The sequence below is a fragment of the Psittacula echo genome, assembly GCF_963264785.1.
Source record: "Psittacula echo genome assembly, chromosome: 6".
In the NCBI taxonomy this organism is placed as follows: domain Eukaryota; kingdom Metazoa; phylum Chordata; class Aves; order Psittaciformes; family Psittacidae; genus Psittacula; species Psittacula echo.
This window is the reverse complement of record NC_137743.1, coordinates 40,934,480-40,957,189: the sequence shown is the minus strand read 5'-3', so window position 1 is coordinate 40,957,189 and position 22,710 is coordinate 40,934,480. Positions and strand designations below refer to the sequence as shown.

At 42.4% G+C, this 22,710-nt stretch overlaps 1 protein-coding gene across 4 annotated transcripts in view; it reads right to left on the bottom strand.

Annotated features, from left to right (window-relative positions):
- Positions 1-22,710, bottom strand: part of GALNT13 (polypeptide N-acetylgalactosaminyltransferase 13) — a gene marked incomplete at its 3' end in the record, with an annotated part of 135,421 nt that overhangs the window by 58,352 nt on the left and 54,359 nt on the right. For 3 of the 4 annotated variants that reach the window (XM_080621673.1, XM_080621671.1, XM_080621672.1), the window contains exons 3-5: positions 6,475-6,641; positions 5,260-5,467; positions 4,633-4,803 (exon numbers count right to left, since the gene is read on the bottom strand). In XM_080621673.1, coding sequence (XP_080477799.1) covers positions 4,633-4,803; positions 5,260-5,467; positions 6,475-6,641 — 546 coding nt within the window. Of the gene's footprint in view, positions 1-4,632; positions 4,804-5,259; positions 5,856-6,474; positions 6,642-22,710 lie in introns of those variants that run through there. The other variant, XM_080621674.1, reaches the window with a different exon arrangement.

Here is a 22,710-nt window from a genome sequence, read left to right as displayed (position 1 = left end):
TTAGTATTTGTAATACTAGCCTGGAGTGTCTTCAGCTCAAAAAAACTAAGGACAAGAATGGAGATATCCAGAGAAATGTGCTGTGCAGAGACTGTAAATGCCCAGCACAGAAATACTTTATGTTTTTAATACTGTAGATGTAAGAAAACAAGATGTTTGTAAACTAATCTTATAGCGCAGGCAAGTTTTCTATTGCCGCAGGAAAAACCACAGGAGGAGAAATGAGTTCACTTAAAGCCAAAGGATGTTTTGCAAAGTACAAATATTGTACAAGTGGAAAAAAGAAGAATTAAAGGTTTAGCAAGACTGCTGGCTTTAGCTGGCATTACCCATGAACACTGATCACTGAACCAGGCCCCACCTGAGAAGGAACTGCACTGCCCAGAGCTACCTGTTTCTGGAAGTCCCAGATCCACCTGCATCCACCACACCATCCACAGGAAGCTTTGGCTTTAAGCAGCACCTCTGCATAGGGTTTTGCTCCCAGAGAGCCCTCTGGGAACAGAAACAGGCTTTGCACTTAAAAATAACACATTTTCACAAGGTCTCATTGTTTATAAAGTTTACAAAGCCAGAGGTGACTCCAGTGACAGTGAAAGTCACAGCAGTTACTCTGTATGGAAACAAGATAAAATCCTGAGGTGCATCCAAACACCAATGAATAGTCTTGACTACTGAAACAAAAGAAAATACAACTATATCCATGGACATGAGTCCTTGGGGCTTGTTGTACCATCAGAGTAGGACATTTCCTCCTGCAGCAACACCTGGAAGCCTCTGCAATCCCCATGGCTCTCAAAGCCACAGCTCCTCTCTGATTTTGCAAATACACCTGAAAAAAATACATTTCCACAGATTCTAACAGACCTCAAAGAATGAAGCATTTGTCTTGAACACCTCCGTCTTCAGGAACAACCTTTTCTTCAGGGTCTTCTTCTAAATGTCCCCTCCCTGTTGTCAATTTACAGTGTCAGTCCTAGCGAAGATATCTCATGCACTGAAAGCTCCCTGATGTTACTTGTGCTTTTGATCATGTACATGTAAAAAAATCATAAGTACTTTTTTAAAAGCCCCCAAGAAATGCCACAGACTTCTACCATCTCCTGCCCCAAGATGTGGAGCACTGAGAGGGGGTCAGGGAGGAGATAGCACAACTCAGTGCCCAGAAGAGCTCCCACCATGAGCGCTGCCCACCCGTCTCTACTGCCTTTAAATAGGGACAGCTTGCAACCCGGAAATGCTTTCACTACCTTCACAAAACCTCAGTTAATAGTCACCATTTTAGAGTATTCTGGGAAAGGTTATGCTACCAGGGTGTTAGCTGACCTGAGAGAAAGCCAGATGACAGAAGAACTAGAAAAAAAGAACAAGAGAAGGGATCTTTGACTGGGGTTTAAGAAACAGAAGAGGAAAAGGAGCAAAAGTGGCAAGGACTAGTGTGTGAAGAGCAGGAATAGCATGCATGTATGGCTCTCGGGTAAGAACCCGATCTGGCTGGGGCAAGGCATCACTCATTAGTGTGCAAGGCACCCACGACTCCCTGCCATTCTGTTTGCTAAAAATATGACAATCTAACTTTTCTAACGGAAGTCAAGAAGAAAGCTCCTTCATAGCTGTCCTGCATGACAATTAGTTGTGGGGTTTTCATATCAGAGTCACTGAATTAATTAACCTTTTCCCACTAAATCTAGAGATTCCAAGAAAGGCAGATATTTGACTCAAATAACTCAGGAATTTAGCAGTTCCCGTTCCCTGGGTAAACATGCAAGCAACGTTTCATGTCTATGAATTAGAAAGAATCAGGCACCCTATTCCCAGAGTACAGCCCCTTTGACCTTCAACTTCACTGGGGTTAGTGGTCACAGCTAAGCACTACCTGCACTCTGCTTATTGACTAGCATAAATACATAAATAATAAACTGTATATAAAATAATCATCATTTGAAAATGCATGCATTATGATTTTAAATCTAAAAAGCAAAGGTAGGAACTTATCAATGTTGTTATGCAAGAGAAATATTTTGAGTAAAGCTTTTGTCAGTTACATGGATTTTTAATATAACGAAAAGCAGAATTTAGAAGGCTTTTGGAAAAAAAGAAATATTAGAAATTTTAGAAAAAAGAATTTGAGGGCAGCTGTTATATTGCATGCACACAAACAGGTAACCCAACAATGTCTGTATTCCATGCCTATTCTATTGATGATTACAAAGAAAAAATATGAATAAAGACACATTCAACCCACATGAGACTGAAGTAATGTTTAGAATGCGGAAAGCAACATGGAATAAAAAAATGAACTTGCCAATTTGTTCCTAACCTTTTGGTATGGGTTAGGCTTTTGTTTATTTTACTCCCCCATTTTTTGAATGTTCAGGTGGCAACAGCTGCCAAAACCATTCTCAACTTAGCTGAAATATACTTGCAGAATTTGTGACACCTCAGGACTGATGTAGTGCAGCAGCCTCTTGGACCGTGCTTGATAAGCATTTGGAAATACTAGCTGGCGCTGAACACAGCTGATGACTTATTAAATGTTGTTTCCTACAGGAAGGCTGTTATCCCCGAGCAGCTCCACGGATCACTTGCTTTGCTGATTCTCTTCCCATTGGGTAAAAGCGAAAATGAAACAGGGAGCACCTTCTTCTGACACTGAAGAGGCTGAAATGCCTTTACTACGTGGTCAAAGAGAGCATCTCTATGTCTAAGAGCCGACACCTTGGTCTGAAGCCAGCACAATTACACACCAGCACTCAGCACTTCACTCTAAAACACTTGTCTAAGAGAGATTTCTGGGACACGCCGCACTTGGCATTAACCTCTGTCTTCGTCACCCACACCCTGCTCACCAACACCCATCTCACCAGGAGAATCCCCAGAAGCCCAGGTGATCACCAGCTGAAAGCTGCTGGAGGGCCAAAAAAAAAATTGAGGGGGAAAAAAAAAAGGTGCTGTTTTTTGTTTTAATAATGTTAGGAGTCAGTTACACATCTGATTCTGGATTAACGTTAAGTACTACTCCATTTCAAGATAGGAGAATAAGAGGTGGGATTTACATTTCTTTGAGAACCCCCTATGTCTATGAAATTTTTCACAGGAGAGACAGGATAAACAGAGCCCAGCAAGTGGCACAGCGGGAGCACTGCATGAGGCTCTGCAGCTCGTTAGGGTAATTAACTCTACCAATTTTAACACACACCTGAGCTCTAATGAAATAGCTGCTGGCAGACTTCACAGCTGAGTGCTAACATTCTAGATCATGAGAAAAACAGTTCTCTCAACTCAAAAGCAGCTTCATCACCCCTCTGCTAACAACAGGGTCTGCTCCTTGAGACCCTGCTCATGTTTCCCAAGATCACTGCCTAAAAATGAAATCTAAAAAATTTGATCCTTTCCAGGGACTTTTTAAAAGCGCCTGTAAGAACAGGGCAGGGAGTTATGTTATCATTATGGCTTTAAACTGACTGATGGTGGATTCAGATTAGATATTAGAAAAAGATTCTTCCCTGTGAGGGTTGTGTGGCACTGGCAAAGGTTGCCCAGAGAAGCTGTGGCTGCCTCATCCCTGGCAGTGTTTAAGGACAGGCTGGATGGGGCTTGAAGCAACCTGGTCTAGTGGAAGGTGTCCGGGCCCATGGCAGGGGGGTTAGAACTAAGTGATCTTTCAGGTCCCTTCCAACCCAAACCATTCTGTGATTCCATGATTCTGTGACTCCAGGCTTTGAAGGACAAGCAATGAAAGATTTTGCCCATTTTCTGGCATAAGTAATTCTGGAAGGCTTTTCTTGACCCACCCATTGCCTTACCTGGAAGTGTGTCACAAACCTGCGCTGTGACTGTTGTCCCCTGAGATCTCCCCTTTATCTGCCTGTTGTGCACAACTGGGGCTAAGCAGGACGGGAATTCTGACCACTTCATCATGTCTCTCATTCAGGATTGAAACCATTACATACATTTAAAAAAAAAAAAAACAAAAAAAACAACTTTTCATGAAGACCACAGAAGCTATTAGAGCTGAGCAAATAACCCACTGCAAGTAATTTATTCAATTTGTTCTGTTTCAGCTTCATTTAAAATTTTTATAGAGATTTTGTTACAGTCTGTGGTTTAAGCAATTAAATGAAAGAGGTCAGGAATGATCACGGGAATTCAGGGCATACTCTTAGATCATTTTTGACTCACTGTGCACAGTCATCAATTTTCTTTTCTAGGCAATAAAAGCATACATTTTAAGTGCAAATCATCATAACCAAATACTTGGATTCAGTGTTCAACAATTTAAATTTCAGAAATATGTTCTGGTATTTGCCTTAAATTATGAAAAGACAGTAACATCTGTAAACACAAGGTCAACAGGCTATTTGCAGAAAACAGGGAAGGAACTTAAAACTCAGGTAATATTTTCAATTACTGTATGGTGAAAAAAAGATATAAAGGAGTTTTCTCAGCTCTGATACCTACATTGCAGCATTAAGGACAGGTCAGATTTTGGTCTTCACTACCCTGAACAGTGTGACATTCTCTGACACATGTTCTCTGATACTACAGCAAAACCTGAGATATATAGCATTATTATCTACATAAACAAGTACACAGTAGAGTCAAGTAGCTTAGCTCTCTTGATTCACTCACCTTACAGGCAAGGTCCTGTCTCCTTTCCTCCTGTCCATCTCCCTTTGTGGAACTGGATACCAGCGAAAGTTCAGTTTCCAGTTAAACCCTCCATAAGTCATATCAGATCCAGCCATGTATTCAAAAGTGTCATCACTGATCACATCGATGATTGGGCAAACAACAGTTTTCCTGTAAGGAAAAAATTGGGCTTTTTTAAACAAAACAGATTTTCATGGTAGTAAGAAAGAGTAAAAAAATCAGAGTATTGATGGTCACACAGACAAAAAGTTACGCCTGGTAAAAAGAATGGAGAAAGGTGGCCATCAGAATGGGGGATATGCAGACCTTATGAAAGTAAAGGGCACAGGTTGCTGTCATTACTGGCATTATTATTCTTACTGTCAGTAACATAAATCCTGCTGTAAGAATCAAAAGGTTTTCACTTATTTAGAAATTAGATTTTGACACAAATATTAGAAAACCCTCTACCTGCCTTATAAATTAAAAAAGAATAAAAAAAAATAATCTTTATTTTCAGAGCAATGATTTGTTTCATTTCTATTTTTTAGCAGAAGAGAGGAACCAAGGACTGGCCTGGAGGTAGCAGGCAGATCCCTGCACCTGGAGGGGGAGAGCTGCCCTTACCTGTCTTCCTTTATCCTGGCCAGCAGTGGCTCGAGCCAGCCCAGGGTGCACTCACAATGTGCGTCCAGGAATGTTATCACCTGCCCTTTAGAGGCTGCGGCCCCACGGAGCCGCGCACGGATCAGTCCTGACCTCTGCTCCATCCGAATGATTTTTATGGAGACTTCCAGATTTTTCACGTAATTCTCTAAAGAGGCTTTCAGAAACTCTGCCAGAGAAAATTTGGAAAACAACAAAAACAAAAAAACAAAACAAAAACCCCACCAAAAACAAAGAAAGAGAGAAAGAAACAAATAAACAAACAAAAAAACACCAGAAGAAAAGTATTATTTTTAGTAAGGTTCAGCAAGTACCAAGGACTCAAAATATAACTGCTGAGTTTACGCGTCATGCTCGGCCCTCCAAGGCCGGTCATGCACAAACACTGCTCTTACACAGGAAATGCGTTTTGACATATTTAGAGTTGTTCTGAAGTCACAGCTGAGCTATGGGGGCTTGCACCAACACTCTATTCCAGGCAGCCACATGGAAAACAGCCCACACACAGAGACACATCTGCCCAAGCATCTCTGCTCAAGCATCACAGAAATTTTAAAGAGTTGTGATCAGTTTCCTTGAAATAAACCAGCAGTCAACAGGGAGTGCAAAATGTTTACACTAATTTGTCTATAGTTAATACAAACATGTCTATTTTTGATGAATTTCACCATTTCAGTCCTTTAGGAATCCAATATTTTGTTTTTAGGGAAAAACTGTAGTTACTTGGGCTCAAGTCCTCCTCCACCTTCTCACCCAGAGAAACATTAAGCTGACTTTTTTTCTGAAGCAGGGAAATCCGGGACAGTAATTACAGTTAAGTTGATGCTACAGAAATAAAGGCTGGCTTAGCTTGTACCTTCTGTCCCTTGATCCATTGCACCTAGATGTTGTATTTGCCATGATATTCATTTGGGTACTCCAGGAAAATATATCATTCCATTGATTCCATTTATAGAATGCAATGTGATTCCTTTCCCAGGTAATAGCAGTTTCACATGTAGACAGTTTTCTTTCTAAAGCCTGGGTTTAAAATCCAATCATAGATGCTTGGCGAGAGGCACAGGTCCAGTTCAACATGACAAAAGTAAGTCAGACTTCACCACCCTTTCTGCAGGTGAAGTCTGCAGTGGCACTGAAACAACACAAGTAACAAGACTCCTCTCATCCTGAGCCTACCTCTCTCACTGGCATCATCCACCAGGATGATTTCCGAAAGCAGGTGGTGCGGTGACCGGTTTATCACACTGTACACAGTCCGAAGCAGAGTGCTCCAGGCTTCATTGTGAAACACAATAACCACACTTGTGTTGGGAAGTTCATCGGGATAGACTTTAGTCTTGCACCTGCCAAAAAAAACCCAAAACAGAAGAAAAGGAAGGTTAATCTTTAAGAAAATCCCTGAAGAGCTCTACCAACAGGACAGCCTAGAAAAGGGGCTCCAAGCCTGTAAGCGGGATACATTTCAAACCACTTACGGATCTTTTCAAGCTCCCAGCCTGCAGCCCGAAGGCAGGGGGGATTTGAAATTCTGTTTTCGTACTAAGAAAACACAGCAGAGCACCGAGAGGAAGGTCACACTGCTGCATTCCCAGCTGCCTCGGGCTCACAGTCTCCTCACTCCCACTTGGTATGCCAAAAAAACAGCTTCCAGCAGCCTTTGGATCAACGCATCCTGACATCACAAGCAGAAAACTCAGGACATGGGGCAATTAATATTACATGTATTGAGTGGTTAAAGTGAGGTTAAATAAGTCTTTTCTTGTGAGAAATCCCAAATTCTATGGTTTGAAGTACACAGGCCTGAGACTTCCCCATTTTTAGTGGTTTGTTAAACAGAAGAAAAAAAATTACTATTTTATACAGTATTCTATATGCCTATTGAATGGAAGATTGACAGGTCTATAATCTCATTTGTAAAATTGAGAACTCAAGGCAAAGTGAGCAACAGATACCAAACACTGATGATTTTGAGCAAGCAAATTAACAAGAGACAACCCAAAATTCTGCACATTTCTTCCATACCTTGGACACATTTCAGAAACAAAGCCTAAATCAACATGCTGACACAGGTCAAATCACGGCACTTAAATACACCTAATAGGGATTCTTAACTGTCGTGACTTGAAATAATTTGTATTTTTATATATATATATTTTGCTGTAGTATGATTTTCTGGCTGTACTGTTCCCACTGTGGTCTGGATTCAGGAAATGACAGGTGAGCATGGACGTACTTTCTTCAGCAGCAGCATACATACCAGTAAATTAAACTGCATGTAAATGGAGAAGAAATCATGTAGCTTTTTAGTGCATCTTCTTTGTAACACCACAAATTGGAAGCCTCTCTAAAAACTTCTAAATAGATGAGTTATTCATTAGCATGGAATACTGTGTTTAGTTTTGGTCCCTGCTGTACAAAACACACAGACACACACCAGTCTTGACATCATTTTGATAATGACCACTAAAGTTTGTTTCAGAAGTCATCCCACCTTCTTAATTTCTGCAATCTAATTAATGATACAACTATCCATCAATTACAATTTAGATTTAGAGTTCAGACAAACAAATAAAAGTCCTTTACTAATCATGAGCATTGACAATACCCTCTCTTTATCCAGAAGTGTCTAAAGGAGTGTGAGTCCAGCAGGACAAGATGCCCCAAAAAAGGACATTTTGAATGTACTTGTTTCCAAGGCACAGTAAAGGTTCTCCTCACCTCGACAAGGTGTCTCATGTCAGCCCTGGAATCTGAAAGTTAGATATAAAAGACTAAAACCACAAAGGGTGTAGTGCAAAGCTCAGCACTGCTTATGTTCAGAGTTGTTTTCCAGAGCTTAACATCATACTTCAAACTATACACGAAACTGGAATAAATTCTGCCTGTCCTATATTTCACACCAGTCATTTTAATTACATTTAAAATAGATACAGTCTTGGAAATTGGAAAATAACTACTACATATCTTCATGTTTAAAAATATTCTGAAAAGCATGTCAGTAGTAAAATGAGAAAAGAAGGAAAGGATATTTCTTTGTCTGTAGTATAACACTAATTTCGCAGACCAAACAGAATATTAAGAACAAGAATGTTTATAATCATGTCGTATTTGCCAGGATCTTCGGTACTTTAACTATCATTCTTACATTTTTTCAATATATCTTACCGTACCCAGGGAAGGGCTAGATGAGCTGAGAACACCCAGGAAGAAGACATGCTGCATGTCCTATGTTTTACAGCAGACAGACAAACTAAATTATCATAAACATGGTCATAAAAATCCATGATCAGCATCCTTGAGTGCATGAAACAGCATAACCAGCTGGTCAAAAGAGGCAATGACCTGGCTGTACTCAGCGTTGGTGCAGTCTCACTAACAGCACTGTGCGCAGTGCTGGGCCTCACTGTGTAAGGATATGAAGGTCCTTGACTGTGTCTAAAGGAGGGCAACAAAGCTGGTGACAGGGCTGGAAGACATATTCTCTGAGGATTTGGGATTTAGTTCAGAGGAAAGGTGACTGAAGGGCAACTTCATTGCTCTCTGCAGCTTCTTGAGGGGTAAACATGGAGAAGGAGGTGTCAATCTCTTGACTCTGGGACTCAGGGACAGGATGCCTGGGAAGGCTCAAAGATGTGCCGGGGGAGGTTCAGACTGGGCATGATTAGTTACACAGAAGATTAGATATAAAGAAGTTCTTCACTGTGAGAGTGGTGAGACACTGGCAGAGGTTGCCCAGAGAAGCTGTGAGTGCCCCGTTCCTGGAAGTGTTCAAGGCCAGGTTGCACAGGACTTTGAGCTGGAAAGTAGAAGAGCTTTAAGGTCCCTTCCAACACAAACCATTCCAGGATTCTGTGGTTCTATGAGTGGGTGTGTGCTCCCCAAGAGGGTGACCAAACCCTGGAACAGGCTTCCTGGAGAGGTGGTCAATGCCCCAAGCCTGTCAGTGTTCAAGAAGCATTTGGACAATGCCCTTAACAACATGCTTTAGCTTGGTCAGTCCCAAAGTGGTCAGGCAGTTGAACCAGGTTATTGTTGTAGGTCCCTTCCAACTGACACAGCCTACTCTATTCTATTAAGGACCAAATTTTTAAAAAGCAACTGCTTTGGAGTCAGCAAACTGTGTACAGACAAGAGCTTGTTAATCGATGAGTGAGTGTGTAACATAGCTGACTCCTTACCTTGCTGACACAAGTGTTACACACTAGATGCCAGAAAGCTGCCAATTCATTTCCCACCAATAAGGCAAGTGCTCCATTTACACACTTAAACATGTGCTGTTGTCCTGGGTCCTATTTCAGCATTTCTGAACAAACAGCAACAGCACCTCTCCATGGGGAACCTGCCATGTCCAGCTGAGCTATTAAAGACGATGAAGATGAAGTAAGGAGGCAAGCAGGAGGTTAAGACACTGAAATACTGACTGGTGTGAGGCTGAGACTCCTCTGGATTGTAAGGTTATGCTTTTACCAACATGCCTTTGTTTTCTGGTGGAAGCAAGACATTAATTAGTTTTTACTAAACTCACTCAAAGCAATTTTCATGAGTATTTGATTAACTTTAAAAGTTAACGAAGATTGGTAATAATACAACCATACGGTGGGTGTATAATCACTGTTCGTGCTTTTCAAGTAATTCCCACTGCCATTTACAAGATGTGCAATGGAAAACAATCACAATCCAGCCAAATGTGACTAATTTGTACCCTGCTCCCCACTTCACTCCTGGCTCCGTGTGCCCACTCTCCAAAAGCAGTGCTCATTACAACTCTTTGCAGAACCATCTCAATAAGAAGCCCCAGCGCCACCTCTTGGCCAGCTTTTCTGCATGGTGAGTAATGAATGCAGCACATAGATGGCCAGGGAGGTGATGGAGATGGTGCAAGACTGGCATGAGAAGGGCACGGTTGGGAGACACCCAGCATACCAAAACCTCCCTGTTTCAGACCCAACAGGCTGTTGTTTGCCAATGGCTGCTCCCTTGCCTTCCCTCAACAAGTGCAGCAACAAATATACAGCTCTCTTCTGCAGATCAGTTCTTTCATCCCCACTATGTTCAAGAGTACTGACTCAGGGACCACCTTCTGAGCTCAGTATCAGTGGAGCACATCCCGTGAGACGGGCATTCCTTGTCTCGGGAATTTGGGCTCTGTAGTGCCCTACCACAGGGAAGGAGGAAGGACACACCTATACCCATTCTGTCCTTGCAGCACACCTTTAATAGTATTTCAGTCCCAAACCTAATATTCTGCTGACTTTCGAGTGTTTCTAAGTGCACAAAAAATAAAAACCTTTCATGTCCCTCTACTGAAATTATGACAGTGATTCACATTGCGGTTTTTTTCTAATTCAAAAATACACCATGCGCTGAAGAAGCAATAAACAAGTCATCTGCTACTCACATGCCATCAAACACAAGGACTCCCTCTCCACCACCCCTGCACTATTTACAATGCATACTGATTGTTCAACATACACTGGAAATACTTCCCCAGAAAAACCGGGTTGGCTCATCATCATCAGATGTTACTTTATGAATACACATGAAGTAAATACAGCTGCTTAAATGTGGGAAAAACACATCTTCCAAGATCAATAACATGGAAACAGAGTGATACTCTACCTATTTACCACTCTTTCCACTGGCTGTGTGCAAATTATGCGAGCATGAAGGATTGTACTGTGATTTTATCCCTTCCGGAACTGTGTAGACACTCTCATGGAAGCAACTCAAGTCAAAATATCATGCATGAAAGCAAAATATTTGGAGGGAAAAAATGAGAATATAACTACTATACAGAATAATTTAGGTTGGAAAACACCTTTAAGATCATACAGTCCAACAGTTAACGGAGCACTGACAAGCCTGCCACTAAACCACATCTCTAAGCGCCATGTCTACGTGTCTTTTAAGAACCCCCAGGGATGGTGACTCCACCACTTTCCTGGGCAGGCTGTTCCAGTGCTGAACAACTCTTTCAGTGAAGTCATTTTTTCATGCAGCCTTGGATGCAGCGATCACGAGATGGTCGAATTTGAGATCCTCAGGACAGTGAGAAGAGCGTGCAGCAAGCTCACTGCCCTGGACTTCAAGAGAGCAGACTTTGGCCTCTTCAGGAACCTCCTTAGTAAGGTTCCATGGGATATAGCCCTAGAGGGCAGGGGGGCCCAAGACTGTTGGTTGTTATTCAAGCATCACCTACTGCAAGCTCAGGAGTGTTGTGTCCCAACTACAAGGAAGTGCAGCAGGAGGGCCAAGAGACCTCTTTGGATGGATAAGGAGCTGCTCAGGAAAATTCAAAGGAAAAAAGAGGCTTATAAAAGGTGGAAGCAGGGACAGGTGGCCTGGGAAGAATACAGGGATGTTGTCCGGGAAGCTAGGGACCAGGTTAGGAAAGCTAAGGCCCAGTTAGAATTAAACTTGGCTAGGGATGCGAAGGATAACAGGAAGGGATTCTATAGGTACGTAGCAAATAAAAGACAGACTAGGGACAACACAGGCCCCCCCGGAAGCTATCGGGAGAACTGGCTACCCAGGATTTGGAGAAGGTTCTTAATGACTTCTTTGCCTCGGTCTTCACTGGCAAAGGCTCTGACCGCACCACCCAGGTCTTGGAAGGCAGCCACAGGGACTGTGAGAATGAAGACCCTAGGCCCACTGTAGGAGAGGATCTGGTTCGAGACCATCTTATAAACCTAAACGTACACAAGTCCATGGGACTGATGAAATCCATCCGTGGGTCCTGAAGGAGCTGGCGAATGAAGTTGCTAAGCCACTGGCCATCATATTTGAAAGATCATGGCAGTCAGATGAAGTTCCCAATGACTGGAAAAAGGGAAATATAACCCCCATTTTCAAGAAGGGGAAAATGGATGACCCAGGGAAATACAGACCACTCAGTCTCAACTCTCTGCCTGGAAAGATCTTGGAGCAGATTCTCCTGGAAGGCATGCTAAGGCACATGAAAAACAAGGAGGTGGTTGGTGACAGCCAGCATGGCTTCACTAAGGGGAAAGCCTGCCTGACCAATTTGGTGGCCTTCTATGATGGAGCTACAGAACTGATGGACAGCAGTAGAGCAGTTGACGTCATCTACCTGGACTTGTGCAAAGTGTTCGACACTGTCCCACACAACATCCTTGTCTCTAAATTGGAGAGACATCAATTTGATGGGTGGACCACTCGGTGGATAAAGAACTGGCAGGCTGGCCGCACACAAAGAGTTGTGGTCAATGGCTCAGTGTCCAGCTGGAGACCAGTAACGAGTGGTATCCCTCAGGGATCAGTGTTGGGACCGGTCTTGTTCAACATCTTTGTTGGTGACATGGACAGTGGGATTGAGTGCGCCCTCAGCAAGTTTGCTGATGACACCAAGCTGTGTGGTTCGGTTGATACGCTGAAGGAAAGGAATGCCATCCAGAGGGACGTTGACATGCTTGTAAGGTGGGCTGATGCCAACCTGATGAAGTTTAACCATGCCAAGTGCAAGGTCCTACACCTGGGTCGGAGCAATCCCAGGCACAGCTACAGGTTGGGCAGAGAAGAGATTCAGAGCAGCCCTGCAGAGAAGGACTTGGGGGTGTTGGTCAATGAGAAAATGAACATGAGCCTGCTTCAGTGTGTGCTTGCAGCCCAGAAAGCCAACCGTATCCTGGCCTGCATCAAAAGGAGTGTGACCAGCAGGTCGAAGGAGGTGATCCTGCCCCTCTGCTCTGCTCTCGTCAGACCTCACTTGGAGTATTGTGTGCAGTTCTGGTGTCCTCAACATCAAAAGGACATGGAACTGTTGGAACAAGTCCAGAGGAGGGCCACGAGGATGATCAGGGGACTGGAGCACCTCCCGTATGAAGACAGGCTGAGAAAGTTGGGGCTGTTGAGCCTGGAGAAGAGAAGGCTGCGTGGAGACCTCATAGCAGCCTTCCAGTATCTGAAGGGGGCCTACAGGGATGCTGGGGAGGGACTCTTCATCAGGGACTACAGTGACAGGACAAGGGGTAACGGGTTCAAACTTAAACAGGGAAAGTTTAGATTGGATATAAGGAAGAAATTCTTTACTGAGAGGATGGTGAGGCACTGGAATGGGTTGCCCAGGGAGGTTGTGAATGGTCCATCCCTGGCGGTGTTCAAGGCCAGGTTGGACGAAGCCTTGGGTGGCATGGTTTAGTGTGAGGTGTCCCTACCCATGGCAGTGGGGTTGGAACTAGATGATCTTAAGGTCCTTTCCAACCCTAACTATTCTATGATTCTATGATTCTAATACCCAATAAAACCTTTCAGGTAGTTGTACAGAATGATAAGGTCTCTCCTGTAAATATACAATTTCTGATGTAGTATTTTTATATGATAGATTTGGGATCATATGGAACTGTGTTAAATAGTTGTAGTTTATATGACTTGAGGGATTCTCATGATTAGTCATTACCTTTTCTTGCTTTGCTTCAGTGAAAATACAAAAGATCAACACCCATAAAGAAAAGACTGGTAACACAGATCATTGGTATGATTCCTCTACTTGAACAGATTTACTGTATACTTCAGTGTAAAGAGGGCACTGGAAACCAGCCTGTGTGGGACCAGTGCTTTTGTTGTGAAGTATTCTCCAAAAGGCAGAACAATGTGCTCCGCTACCACATGCAGTGAGGCAAGGCAGGTGTGTTGTAGAGAAGATTCACAGCCAAACTAGGATAAAGGGAATATGAAAAGAGCCTGGGACTCAAGCAAAATGAGGGAGTTGCTGGTCAGGATACCGAGAGGGGATCCCAAATTTCAGGCACAGACAGACTGAGAAACCAGCAATAGTGCATGCTGCAGCCTTCAGTCATCAGGGTGGCAGAAGTGAAGGATGAGAGAATTCACAGTTCCAACTTAAACTCCTGATTTGTCATACACTGCATCTCTGCCTCTGCTTTAATTCATATTTATGTTCTGATTAATATTACATGTGCAGCAGCAGTATATTTATTCAGGTATCTAACATACATAGGTTCATATATATTTATCTAAACATGTCTATGCATAGTTTTATTTATCTATATATACATAAAAACCTACATATATGCACATACGAAACCTTAACTTCTCTGTGGGTTAGCAAGGTCTCTCTTCTCCCCGAAGGGTATTTACTATTAATGATGAAGTAATGTTCTTGTATATACTGATGCAATACCAGATTGCACTGGAGTCATGATTTCCAACATTATGAAGTATCTATGATTGTACAAACCATTAATATGTGCAGTAAAAAGGTAACACCTGAAAGAAACATAAGCAAGCTTCTCACTTCTTCTTTGCCCTACTAACATGTCATTTCTCTTTTTGTACTTATTTCAGTTTTGCTTCTTAGTTCCTGTCTCTTTCCCTGTTGAATTCTTGCATTTTAAAATTGGCGCAGTTTCAACTACTTCTATGTCATATCACAACCTGCTGCTGTATTTCTTTCCAGCTAACATGATTGTCTTAAATATTATCTACCGCCTCATTAATTCTCAGCTGTGAGCTGAATACTACACTGGGAGATGATTTGGAAAAGCTGCTGACACCCCACAAGTTGTTCGTCAGCACCAAAAAGGAGCAGGGCATGCACCTACTTCTGTCTGTTTGCACTTCATCACAGCAATGATCTTAGTGCATCACATTTCCTGAGCACTACTGACTAACGGCAGCTAATGCAACCACAGCTGACCTGTGGGTCCGACGCAACCACTACCCCTCGAATCTACACCCCATAGTGCTTAGACATAGTACAAGGTCAAAAAAGCTGCAAGCAGTGTCAAAGCATGAAAAAAACTCAATCCTAATTTCATAGTAATGCACACAAAGACCCATACCAAAGAGTGGTGTAAGCCAAAGTGATGAATTTATCATTAGGCAGCAAGATCCTCTGCAAAACTGCCTCTTAAAAGTGGAAACACTGCAGTTAAGCAAACTGCCAAAACACCAGATGTTATAAAACAAATTAAATCGATAAATTCATCTTTTCATAGGTGTGGTTACCTTACAATGAACTTCATGCCTTGCAGCACTTTTACTGTCTTAATTTAGCATCACATCCACACATGTTATTTTTGAAGAAACGCTCAGGAATAATTTTACACAAAATGGAGGAGCTCACCTTTAAATAGCTTATCACAGGTACTAAAACAACCCCATACATTTAAATGCGTTCTTATCTGGAATAAGATCTCACATGCCAATTCTTATGAAAACGTTTATCAGTTCTCAAACGAGCTGAGGAAAACTCAAGTATTTATGGGACAACTTCAGCACCAGCATTTTTAAATATTGGCCCATGCCGACAACAGCAAGTGAAAGCATCTTCAGTGGGAGTGAGGAAGTGGCAGATGTTGGACAGCCTTAACAATGCCTTGAAGCCTCTGAACTCATGAATTTCATTTTGAAAGCTGTCCCAGCAACAAAGCACTCCCAACAACAAAGCTCAGCTATGCAATACTGTCAAAAGCCCTCCAAATGTTCATGGTATTGATTAGCACTGCAGAAGTATTCTCTGAAAAGCAAGTGGAAGGATGACCTGAAAGGATTGACAGTTTCAGATAAACAGAGACTGGACCAGGGTAGCCCCTACCGCACCATCAGTAATTGCCTGTCACCATCCTTCATCTTTCTTTCCCTTCCCACCACCTTCCCAATACAAACAGATGGCAAGATACACCATGAAACTGCTTATCATGATAGACTACTTCTAGGTTATTTGGTGTTTAAACCTCACAGAGGATGGCTGGTGTGGCTTAGCTGCTTTGTACAGGAATGTTTTCTGTAGCACATTGCTCCCCCACTGCAATGAAGCCTTTAAAAGACCTCAACTGCCTGTTCAAGAAAAGCACCATTCCCTTTCAAAAGGCCCCAAAGCATCCCACAGCAACTGCTACCTGAAAAGCCACAGCTCAAGGCTCAGTAAAGAAGCTGCTCCTGGGACTCTGCAATGCTCTGCTCCCATGCAGCAATGTGCCCTCCTGTCTCAGGAAGCTTTTCTCAAGAGGTCTAGTAGTTCCTGAGCTGCTGGATGCCCTCTAGACATGCTCAGTGACAGCCTGAGAGATTTCCCATCAGCACCAATCACCAACATCAGCGTCTTGGGCATCTAGTTGTGTGTTTACCCACAGCATTTCACAGAATCGTGGAACACCAGGTTAGAAGGGACCTCAAGGATCCTCTGGTCCAACCTTTCTAAGCAAAGCATGACCTAGACTACATAGCCCAGATCTAGACTACATCAGCCTAGCCGATCTTAAATGTTTCCAATGCTGGGGAGTCCACCACTTCTCTGGGGAGATTATTACAATGGCTGGTGGTTCTCATCGTGAAAAATTTTCCCCTTGTGTCCAACTGGAATCTCCCCAGGTGTAACTTGTGCTCATTACCCCTAATCTTTTTCCATCATCATCCCATATTTTTTGTAGTGCCAGAGCTGAAATTCAGGCATATCTCTTGTTATTATGAAATGTACAAAGCCTGCAATCTGCTATTTCTCATCATCCCCCATGTTAGTACCCCCTGAGAACAAGTCAGCATGCACAGCCTTGGCGCTCAGTTATTACTCACCATAGTAGAGATGGGTAACAAGATCATTTAGGTTGGAAAAGAACTTTAAGATCGAGTCCACCCATTGACCTAGCCCTGCCAACTCCACCACTAAACCACATCCCCAAGCACCACACTGAGTTGTCTTTAAATCCCTCCAGAGATGGTGACTCCACCACATCCCTAGGCAGCCTGTTCCAGTGCCTGAAAATCCTTTAGGTTAAAGAGATTTTCTCTATGCATCAGCAAAGCTGCCAGCCAGGCACATTTCTTTATCTCCCTTTAGACCTGAAACACGCCACCATCTTATTCCAATACCTCACAAGATACCAAACCATATCAATGCATACCGATTACATGCCAACGCATATCATGCTGTTTTACTCTGTGCTAATGACACATAACAAACGTAACTTGTGCTCTGCTGTACCTGGCTTTTAAGAGCACACTTGTATATTGCATTAGTCCAGTGGGATAGTGCTGGCATCCACAAAAGTACTTCCAAGTATTTCCATCTTTGTCTAATCTTGAGCAGGATTTAGGAACATAAGAAATGGTGCACTGAATTTTAAAAAAATATTCCAGCAAAACAACTGCTTATTCAATGATCAGTGGTAGCAGAAGACCATTTCTGGTTTCCATCCATAAAGAATGGCAATCACAACCCCCACCTCTCTTCGATAAAGTGGTTTTGAAACACCAGGTACTGCACAAGAAGCCAAATGCCGCACTGGCACAACTCCAGCCATCAGAACTTTTAGAGCATCCTACAGACGTCTCCAAAGCCAGGCCTTTGGCCAGCACTTTCACAGAAAACCCACATTTAGAGAATACTTTCATTCTCAGAAACTCAGACTTCAAATCTGTTAACCATGCTATCTGCAGATCATCACTGCTCCTCCTTGGGTTCTGGGTTTCCTTTCTAAAAAAAAAAGTCACACATTGGACTATAAGCTAACCATCCTCAGTAAGCAGTAATTTATTTCTAGAGTAAGTGATAACTCTGGTACTACTTGATATCCTATTGCCTGAAATAGTATCCTCCTGTCTACTTTAAGTAAAATCTGTAAGTTACTTAAGGAAACTGATAGTGTGAAAATGAAATGCATGATACAGTATTATGAACAGATGAAAAGACTGCCCAAATGTTTGCATGCCCTGCCAGAATAGGATTAAAGCTTGATCTGTTTTGCTGCCCCTCTGCCACAGCCACATACAATTCTAGGTTCTGAAGAAGCTGCAGAAGACTCCATGTCCAGGAGCTCCATGGAGAGCAACCTCTCCCATTCAGAGAAATAATGCATTTCTCTGCAGAAATAACACATTGCTGCAGAGGGTTCTGCTGCAGCAGAGGGCTGGAGCACCTCTCCTATGGAGGCAGGCTGGGAGAGATGGGCTTAGTCAGTCTGGAGAAGAGAAGCCTCCAGGAAGACCTTAGAGCAGCTGCCAATACCTAAAGGGGCCAACCAGAAACCTGGAGAGGGGCTTTTTACAAAGACATTAGCAATAGGACAATGGGGAATGGCTTTAAACTGATGGAGGCGAGATTTAGATTAGGTATCAGGAAGTTCTTTCCTGTGAGGGTGGTGAGGCACTGGCACAGGTTGCCCAGGGAAGCTGCAGCTGCCCCATCCTTGGAAGCGTTCAAGGCCAGGTTGGATGGGGCTTTGAGTACCCTGGTTTAGTAGAAGATGTCCCTGCCTGTGCCAGGGGGCATAAAACTAGATGAGCTTTAAGGTCTTTTCCAACCCAAACCATTCTAAGATTTTATGATGATTTCAATATACACAGCTTTAATTCTGCTGTAAGAAATTCAATTCAATTCCACCATCTCATATTTTACACTGAAATTTATCCAAGTGGAAGGTAAATAGAAAATAATTGAACAGGAATTTATTTCACTTACAGGAAACTAGACTGCGCTGGAATTGCATCAACATTGCCTTATTAAATTTTATTGTATCAAAATACTCCGTAGCTAACCAATTTTTATATCCAGCAAATGACAGATGTGAAAATACCTTATGAAAATTGTTCTCTGGGGTTTCATTACACAGTACAAATAGGTTTGCACTCTGTAGGAGAACGGACCCTTTGTTCACACCTTCAGCTATCTGAAGCTGATGAAGCTTCAGGTATAGCCTTGAATACCAACTCTTCCTCTGGTTTTTCAACCTCAAACTCCATTTTAAGATCAATGATCTTAAAGGTGTTTTCCAACCTAAATGATTCTTTGATTCCATTAAAAACAAACAACAGTGTAGAGAAGACTAGTCCTTCTGGGTGGTGATCAAAGCTTCTGTGGCAGGGCCAGGATGACCTCGGACAGATGCTTTTCACAGGTCTGTGGTTTTGCTTAGAAAACCCTGCATATGCCAAAGCTACCTATGTACCTGCTGATAAAAGCTGAACCAAGAATCTTTATTGCTTTGACAGTTCAGTGCTCAGCTGCCTGCAAAAATGCACTTGTCACAGAATCACAGAATCCCAGGTTAAAAGGGACCTCAAGGATCATCTGGTCCAACTTGGCAAAGTATGACATAGACTAGATGTCCGGCACCCTGTCCAGCCAGATCTTCAAAGCGCCCAATGTTTGAGAGTCCACCACTTTCCCAGGAAGATTGTTCCAATGGCTGGATGAACTTATAATCTATTCACTAGGAGGGTGGTGAGGCCCTGGCACAGGTTGCCCAGAGAAGGCTGCCCCATCCCTGGCAGTGTTCAAGGCCAGGATGGAATGGGTTTTGAGCAACCTGGTCTAGTAGAAGGTGTCCCTGCCCATGGCAGGAGGCTTGGAACTAGGCGATCTTTAAGATCCCTTCCAAACACAACCAGTCTAGGATTCTACGATCTGGCTGTAGAAGCATTATCTAAGAGGCTGAGATGGCATTTGTGTCACTTTAAAAAAAAAAAAAGTGTAACATGGTTTAATCATTAAGGACCCTTATTTTAGTAAAGGAAATATTATTGGATGTTCTTGCTGCTGAGTATAGTTTTGCAGGCTCTCAGGTGAATCTAAAGACTCATTCTAACATTTCCCTTACAGGCATGTATAAAACCTGAACCCTGTTCCTCACAACAACTGTTTGGGCCAACGGCAGCAATCCCAGTAACCATCCATTCCCGAGCCTTGACTTGCTCGAGGGGACAGCTTTACATGAAGGAAGCAATTTCATGCCTGAACAGCCTTGCGCTATCAAATCAGAAAATTGAGTGACAGGCACCGGATGGGGCGGGCTATGCTGCCAGGGAGGGTCAGGATCAGCCTGGGGGTACATAGCGGGCTGGTCCTGGGATAAGCTGCTGAAGGAAAAGCAGAACTGATAAAAGATCAATCTACCTAAACCATGCATTCTTTCTGTTTAAATACTATGTACATTCCTAAAGCGCATACCACATGAGGACTAAATACCTGCAAGTTTAACCTATCATTGTTACATTATTTAGGGTATTTATGGGAAAACTAGGAACACGCTTATCCTTGCAATGTGGATAACCCTGACATGCTTTAAAATGTGAAATCCCCATACATTTTTAAAAGGTAAGCAAGCTGTGCAAATCAAAACCTTCAGTTAAGACCGGTCACCATCCTTCCATTTTCAAAGGTGGGGGAAAAGCCACATGACAGTTGTCCTATGCATTCTCTGAGAGAAGATACAATGGGAAGGAGGCAAGGTACTCTGAAGATGGGCTTTATACACAGGCATGTAGTGATAGGACAAGAGGGTAGATTTAGACTAGGTATTAGGAAAAAACTCTTTACTATAAAGGGTGGTGAGACACTGAAAAGGTTGCCCAGAGAAGTTGTGGGTACCTATGGCAGGGGGGTTGAAACTAGAGGATCTTTAAGGTCCCTTTCAACACAAACCATTCTGGGAATCTATGCTTCTATGATTCCAACGCACATAGGAACAATAGCAATGAATAAGAAACCTAGTATATTATTTTGGTTCATTACAGCTGCATTTAGAGACACCAGCTACCAAATGGTTACAGAAGATATTCCAAGTGGAATTTCCCAAAATATACCAAGGTGCTTCACAGTGAGGACACATTTTGCAAATGCCAACTTATGTTTATCTAGAAATGTGACCCTCCTCCTTTCCTGAGCTTCGCTAAGCTAATGGGAACTGAGGCATGCTCCTAGGGCAGGTTCTGCCCCTGCTCCAGCCAGCACAATGGCACCAGAGCTGAAGCAAAGACAGAATCAAAGCCCAGCTCCTACAGCAGCAAAAGGGAAATGGCAACAAACTCTAATTGTTCCTTTTATCACATGAAAGTACAGATGAAAGACTCACAAATCCAGTTTAGAAGCCATCTGTTGACTCAAATAGTTCTTTCTCATTGCTGGAGAATTACCTTTTTTAATCTTAATAGTCTTTAGCTAATTTACACATTGGGAATTGGCTTTGATATTATACAGATTACCTGCATATACTTTCTCTCCCTACTGGCAGCCACACTGGGAGAGTTTTCCTCCATTCCCCTCACACTCCTCCCCCCCTTAAACAAGGTAGACTAATTTCTAAACTGTAATTTCAAAGTATTTTCTAGCCTAAACTAATTACTGATTTTCCCCTGAGTTTATCTGCTCATAAGTGGTTTACAGATTCTTTATGCATAACTGTATATACGCAGTAAAACCTTAAAAATAAATTAGCTTTTAATTGTATGAAGCTGTAAGCAGATAAACCTGACAACAAAGGACCTCCTACATACTTCCATCCACCATGAATCAGAGCTGGAGAAAACCCTAATAAAGACTTTCTAGTGCAAGACAAATGGATTAGATGTGAACAGCACAAAATAAAACAATTTACCCTCCCCATTTTCAGAGCTAAATTGCATAAAGAACAAATAGTGGTCTCACAAAAACAAACAAAAAAAATATAATCAAAGCTAATCAAAGCTGCTCTGTAACACGGAGTTTGAGGCACTAAAGAATTTTCACAGACATTTTATAAAGGCAATTTTCACAGGGAGCGATTACACTTTTACACCACTTCTTCAGAGGCTTCTTTCCACCACCCCAGGACAACCTGCCAAGGTTTTTGCTTTGAAGAAGCCAACACAAAACTACAGCACCAAGTTTAAGACTACTACTTAGAAAATTGTAATGAGAGTTTGCTTCTGATCAAATATGTATGCTCCTAAGCACATATAAACACACAAATACAACGCAACAGTTAACTTCAACCTAAATTTCAGTAAGAAAATCCAATTATTACAGTTTAGCGATTTGCAGAATAGCACTTGCAACCTCACTCATCCAGAAAAGATTGAAGATTAATTTCTTCCCTTGCTGGAGAAAGTACCCTGAATAAAATTAAACATTTCTATGTTTGAGGTTGAATCAATAGCTATTTCAAATCAGACCTGACACTGATTAAAATCTTCAAGTTGCCCATTACCAACTCAGGTAATCAAGGGACATTCCTTGGTAGATAACACTAGATGCAACACAATGCAAGTTAGACTGCTAGTGTGACAGTGGCATTAGGACTCAGTCATAGTGCTTTGTTACAGCACATGGGAGGGGGGTTTGTGGTCTCCTGATGAGACACCTCATTCTTATGGAAGTCAGAGGAAACTTCCAGTGACTCCCTGGAGGCCAGGACTTCCCATTAGGTCTAATTCCTAAACTCTCCTATTTGGAAGAAGAACCTGACACAACAACTAACAAGACACCATTATTTCACAACGCTGTAAAGGGAATTTCTCGTTAGCCAGCAACCAACACAGCTTTCCTTGTCTTCCTGCAACTGAAAATAAAACTATTTTTAAGAAATCTAACATTTTCTTTCTGGAAAAAGATCTCCATCTTACAAACACAAGTACTGTGGTTGCAGTGTAGCTTGTGATTGTACTGTGGTTGCA